At 38.8% G+C, this 6,661-nt stretch overlaps 1 protein-coding gene across 1 annotated transcript; it reads left to right on the top strand.

Annotated features, from left to right (window-relative positions):
* Positions 1–4,669: 4,669 nt before the first annotated feature.
* On the top strand, positions 4,670–5,285 carry LOC122652748 (protein RSI-1-like). The gene is made up of 3 exons (XM_043846576.1): positions 4,670–4,763; positions 4,883–4,909; positions 5,089–5,285. The coding sequence occupies exons 1-3, from the start codon at positions 4,686–4,688 to the stop codon at positions 5,272–5,274; spliced, it is 291 nt and encodes a 96-aa protein (XP_043702511.1). The 5' UTR covers positions 4,670–4,685; the 3' UTR covers positions 5,275–5,285.
* Positions 5,286–6,661: the final 1,376 nt, after the last annotated feature.

Raw genomic sequence — 6,661 nt, 5'->3', positions numbered from 1 at the left:
CGACTTCAACGCAGAACCGAGCTTCGACTGTGAGAGTGCAATTCGCTGTGGCGCCATCAACCTTCAAGAAACGCCCAAGAGTTCCAGCAATAGAGACCAAAAAATTGCCCTGGTAAAAGTTGGCAGGCAGTCCTGGCAAGGAGACCCAGACTGGAACGAATGGAGATTCCCAATCGGATACAAATTCAGAGGTCCATTTCATAAACCTCAGCAGGTAGCCCTTGATGTGGGTTTGTGCCTTCAGCCACACCTTCACATAGTCTGCCGTGGACGAAAACCGAAGGAGGACATGCCTTGGATCCAAAGAGGAGACAACGACATCCCCTTGCAAAAACAACACTTTCTGCAGGTTTTCCTTAATCGCAAACAATGAAGGCCTGCCGTGGCTGCATTTCGTGATTAGCGTTGCCGAGAAGGCCCTCTCTGACAGTGCTACCTCCTCCTTGGAGATATAGACAGCCGGAGCTCCATAGAACGCAGAAGGCTTCTTCACCCCGATAGCGACAGAGGGTACCGCCAGTGACTTGGAAACTGCTGCAGCGAATGAGAGAGACTGGGCTCCACCAGCGACAGCCCCTGGTGGGGGATCAGGAGGGCGCTTCTCCCGAGAGGGGGAAGAAGCCATGACCAAACCCTTGAAAATGACAAAGCTTATCGTACGCCACCAGAGCTTAGCGTACACCCCCAAAAAACGAATTGTTTTGATTTTTTGTACTAACTAGGAGTGCATATTTTCTGTTCATAAATATATAATAATGTTATGGTTGCTGAATATTTTAAAGTAATATAATGCTGTCTCTATATTTGATTGAGCTCCTCAACCTTTTATAAACATTTCTCTTTTTCTTGCTGCAGCAATGATGTTAGCCGGGTAATTGAAGCAGAAGGTGTTTTTATCCTTCAGTGAATAATGTAAAATACATGGGATACATCAGACAGCCTGACAGAAAAGGTCTTTTGGTTGTGTTAATGTGGTGAAATTTTCTGGGAAAACCATTTTAGTTCGGCTTGGTTGTACTCACAGCAGAATTTCTGGAACGCAGACTTTGAATATTTTTTATCAGATTTTAGACCATGTGGTAAAGAAATGAAATCAAAGGTGAGTCGGGTGGTTTTTGTTTCATTTTCATACCAATCTTTTTTCTCGGATTCTAACTTTCTTTGGCTTACCTATTGTTATTTTAAATCTTCCAGTTCTACAATGGACCAGTGAATGGGTTTGATAAGTCATCAAATACACCAACAGAGGGAACTTCTAGGTTTGTTACTTGAACTTTATCAGCCAATACTTTATTTGATTGAGATGATGATACTGATATCATCATTACCGGTATTATGACCGTAGGCACTGCTATTGGCATCAACATCTTTGTGATATTATTGTTAGCAATGTCATCATGACTACCAGGTTCTTTGTCTTGATATTTATGATAATTTCTTACCTTCATGAACATGCTTTATGAGAAACAGAGACATAGAGTGCAGGGAAGACGACAAAAGTATTGTTACACAGACTGTAGAACTCTGTGGACAACCTTGTCCTTGATAATCTCTTTAAATATTGCAGTGAAACAAGCTGTTAAATTCATGAGCACATAATTTTTTTTTTTGGTGCATGACATTATAAATAAAGGACCATGGATCAGGATTGGAGTCTCTCTACTAATACCTGATAGTTGAATCTCTTCAATTAAAACGACAAAGAAGATGATGATAGAATCTCATTGGTCAAATTATGACATGTTTGGAAGTGTTGAGTTTGAGAACCTGGAAAAATGGTATCTGTGCAAGCCAATATGTTTGAATATTGTAGTTGGCTATACTTATTTTCCTACAGTAATAAGATAGAGTTATATTGGAGATATGTAATCGATTGTATCACATATTTGTGTGTAATGGACATTCCTAAGCATGAGTCACGTTTGACCGAAATTTCACGAAATATTTTGGTTTCGAGAAGCCTCAAAATGAAACAAAGGTCGACTCTATATGCATACCATACTTCGATCAAAATTTCGGTCATTTCGATTTATTTTTGGCGAAATTCGGAAAAATGTTGAGATTTCACCCCCTTTCGCTTGAGGACTCCAAATCTAATAGAAAACCTCAATGTTGGCAGTCTTTCATTTTGCTACTGAATCAAGACTTAGCGGTCAACTGTGGAGCATTCACTTCAACATTTGGGTGGATTTGAAGCCATCATTTGGTCAAATTTCCTCAACTTTCAAAAATTTCACCTATAGGAGTGTTGTTGTGATGGACTTTGAGAGATTCTTCTAAGGTCCAAAGCTAAAGTTTCATTATGGGTGTTCATTTCTACAATCTAAAGGTTCAAATATGTTTAGAGATGCTTAATTAGGGTTTCTATAAAGTTTCGGGCCAAGGAACAGCCATTTGACCACCAAAATGGCCAACCAAAATGTACTAAATTTCGGTCGAATTTCGTCCAAAATTCGAAAATATCTCGGTGTCGTTCTAGATCGAAATCTCAAACTATGAATGAGTATGTTATCTCAACCACATAAAGGCCGTTTCATGGAAAAACTTTTATATTATGGATTTTTATTAGCGTTGTCTAAGGATAATAAAAGAATTCAAGCAATCTAGTGGTGTTAACACCTTTGATTTGCAAGAGAAACTCTTGTAAGATATCAACAGTACCAAAATTAATTTATCAATAGGTCTTCATTCTTCACTTATAGTTCTGTAGAGATCCTTGTGCAATGTACTGCAACACATAGCACAGGCAGAACAAATTTTTCTACCACACCAAGATGACTTGCAAAACCATAAGATTGAATAAATGGATGAACCATTAAAACCTTAAACTGCCAGTTCAATAGTACAGTTTGATAACAAGCCTACCTACAGCCCACTTCCATCCATATGCAGTTGAGCTCTTGAATCCGTGATTTGTCCCATTTAATTCCTTTACCCTTATGGAGCTTCTGTAGATTGAGCATGGAAGGAAGTATGGATATTTGGTAACATATTTCTTATCTTATTGCCATTTAGATTCTCACTTTTTTTTTTCTTTTCTTAATTTAATTTCAAATTTTTTGGTTTTGGAATTGGGCAATGGGACCCCATGCTTCCTTGTTGCTGGGTATATGTGCTTATGTGGATGCCTCAGTGTGTAATTTCATCATCTGCCCATTCATAATATGAACGAGGCATTTGCACATTTCATATCATATTCTATATTTCTTCCAATGGTCTGAAGAATTAATTGATATTTTGGCAGGCACGGAAGATGATCTAGACAATCAGTTGCCAGAGCTAAGTGCCACAGAAACTGAAGAAGCTGGCGTTGCAATATCTGCAGCATCTAGGTTGCTAACAAAGCTGCTAGATTTTGAACCATTTTGTCATGCCATAAATTCTACGCACACCCTAAGAATTTTACGCAAAGTACTGAAGTCGGCTATCCCTCTACACAATAAAGACCTCGTTGCTATGTGCCTTGTTAAACTCAAGTCTTTATCTGGTACCCATGAATCCTATCAACATGGAGGTTACTCCTTATAAGACAATTCCAAGACTAATTGAACAGATCAGGACCTCCTCTCCAGAAGTACAAGAAGCTGCTGTTGTGGAACTGAATTGTATAATATCTGAAGGAGTGGTAGATTGCACAAGAATGGTTGATGCCGAGGGAGGGATATTCCCTCTAGTGAAGGTCATTGAATAGGGGAGTTGGAGGGCTGTTGAAGCCAGTCTGGCTATACTGTATAACCTGAGCATGGACAGTGAGAATCATTCAGCCATTGTAGCCACTGGAGCTGTTCCAGCATTGAGACGGATTGTGCTCACAAAGGCCACAGTGGATGCAAGTCCTTCATTTGCTGAGAACTTTGCCAACATGATGAGATGTGTATAGAATACATGGTTGAAACGGTTTTGGCTTCTGGGGAGTACAATAACTTGTAGAGTACCACCACTCAGGTTTTGGTTCCATTACAGATGAGAAAGTTCCCAGATCTATTATTTCATTTTATGTATTTTGTGTATGTATCCTGCAGTCTTTGTGCGATCATTGTATAATGTCTCTCTTCTTCTGAATTCTTTTGATCATAATTAATGCTAGGATGGCCAGAATTTGATCTGGAAATTGGAGCAATGTTAATGGTTTTAAGTAAAATGCAACAGAAGAAAATTGTTCTAGTCATTTGTAATATCTTGGAGCCCTTTCACATGTGTCTTAAAAGTGGAATCAGTATTGGGTTATTGGATTATTCACATCCCATCAACCACATAGTTCCACAAGACCAGAAGTTGTCCAGACATGCCTTTTTCTTTTTTCTCTCCCATTCATTATCTTTTTGTTTTTCAAAGTACATTAGTGATATACTTGTGCTGTACACGTTCTCTAGTTACTCATAGAAAAAAGGAGGCTACAGGTTCTTTACTGAAGTACTAAAAAATTAGAAAGGGGCATATAAGGGGTAAGAGAAAAAAGCCCATATAAATTACTCTAGTGAGAGTGTGAGTCAAACCCAACCAAAAAAGCTCCACAAACACCAACTTACGTCGCTCACTTTTTCTTGAGCCATCAAGTGAACTTTACACCTTTTATCACGCCTCAAACAATGCATATTCAGTGCTCCATTGATCCTCCAATCCCTATAAATGAAAATCCATTCCTTTCCTTCTCGTCATGTCTGAGTAGAGAAAGAGTCACAGATATGGCAGGACTTCATTTCAATTTTCACTTGTTGCTTCTGTTTGTGCTTCTTTTGGTAGCATTTTCCAATGTTGCAGAGGTACAATCAAACATTATTGCCTTCTTTTCTCTAGAAACACTTCTTTTACATTCTCTACTGAATGAACAAAGTAAGTTCTTATCCTGGTTCTTGCATCATTCTTTGTTTTCTGCTTACAGTGTTACGGCCATGCAAAGCTTCGTCCAATTGGTATGTCAATTACATTCTCAGTGTTCAGTTCATGTAATTGAACACATATTTTGCTCAAATACTTAAGACGCACCAAATCAATTCTGAACTGATTTAAAGGATTTAGTGACTGCATTCGGCTAGTAAATAAATTGGCTATTTAAAACAGAACATTGAACTAATGAAAGCTTGGATTACAGATTGCAAGCCAAAGTGTACCTATCGTTGCTCGGCCACATCACATAAGAAGCCATGTATGTTTTTCTGCCTCAAGTGCTGCTCCAAATGTCTGTGTGTTCCTCCTGGGACTTATGGTAACAAGCAGACCTGTCCTTGCTACGACAACTGGAAGACAAAGGAAGGAGGACCCAAGTGCCCCTGAAGCTGCAGCATTGGGTATTAGGGACATGATTTTCTTCGTTCCATTAACGTATTCTTGTTATTAGAAATGATCAAGAATAATATTCACTAGGCATGCATTGCTCTTAAAGTCTCACCAAATGAATCTTCTAAGTAAGCTAGCTATGATCAGATTTTATATATATTTTTTGAATCATATTATTACTATGCCAACTAATGAATTTCTGAAGCAATCCCATCAAATTGAATATATAAAGATGGGTGAGAAAAACTTCAATTCCAACTTAACTAAGAAACAATTTGCATCAAATGAAAGGGTTCCATTCAGGTTGTTTTCAGCAGCTAAGATTTACGTGCTCTGCAAATATGTGTTTTGGGGTGGGGTGGGGTGGGGTTGGGGGGGGGGGGGCGGGACTAGTAAGATTCAATTATTTGTAACATCTCATGCTTAAGAGCCAAACAGTGATCAATCCAAGATCCATATAAAATACAAAACTGATATCCCAATTAATGGGGGTGGATTACATTACTACCAAGCAGCCCATGTCAATATCAGGAAATGATTGTGTTCTTGAGAGTTCTGCAGACGACCATACCTGCATATGTCCGTTGACGAGTTAAGGCTGAACCGACCCAAATAGTCTTCTTCTGAACCCGATTAGGCGACGAAGGATCAACCTGAGCTTACTTCTCTTTCCATCCAAACCAGATTCTCTCACCAGGTACCGAACCCTCAGGAGGAAAGAGGCAGCTTAACACTATCATGTGATGAATCAAAAGGACCGAGAAGCATTCCATTCGACTTGATCCGACGCATGTTCCTGGGCTTCAGATTGGCAAGAAAGACTTTGTGAGTCCTGAATGTGGTCTCGAAGGATGTAATTAGCTATAGAGATTCAGGCTCTCCAACCATCCAACTCTTCGACATAGAGCAAGTCCACCTATGGGTGTGCTAGTTTATGGCTGCAGCTATTATTAGAGAGAGTTATCTAAGCAAGCAGGGTTCTCTACACCCTTTCACATTATTTTTTTAAATCGTTCTCTCTCTTTTAAACAATTAGTATAATAATGAATGTGAGGAGATGCAGTGTACACATCAGGCTCAGGGAGCCTCGTGCACTGGGTACGCCCTTTGCCTTGGCAGCCATTGTCCTCACATCCAATACCAAATTTTCCTACATTTTTTATTGAAGAAAACAAGAACTGTTTTTGCATTTTATTTAGTACTTAAAAAGAAAAGAAAATGCTTCGTTTTAAATGAAAATTCAACCATTCATCGCATAATGTAGGAACAAAACCTATTATAGAACATTCTACTTTAAAGAGGGATGAGTTAATTAAACAGTTTCTGGCTGCAATTATTACTGCTACTACTACTACTACTATTTTATTATTCACTTCTATAATTC

This window comes from Telopea speciosissima, chromosome 2 (assembly GCF_018873765.1).
Source record: "Telopea speciosissima isolate NSW1024214 ecotype Mountain lineage chromosome 2, Tspe_v1, whole genome shotgun sequence".
Taxonomy (NCBI): Eukaryota; Viridiplantae; Streptophyta; class Magnoliopsida; order Proteales; family Proteaceae; genus Telopea; species Telopea speciosissima.
Note: the sequence above shows the minus strand (reverse complement) of the source record. Positions and strands in the feature narration are given on the sequence as shown.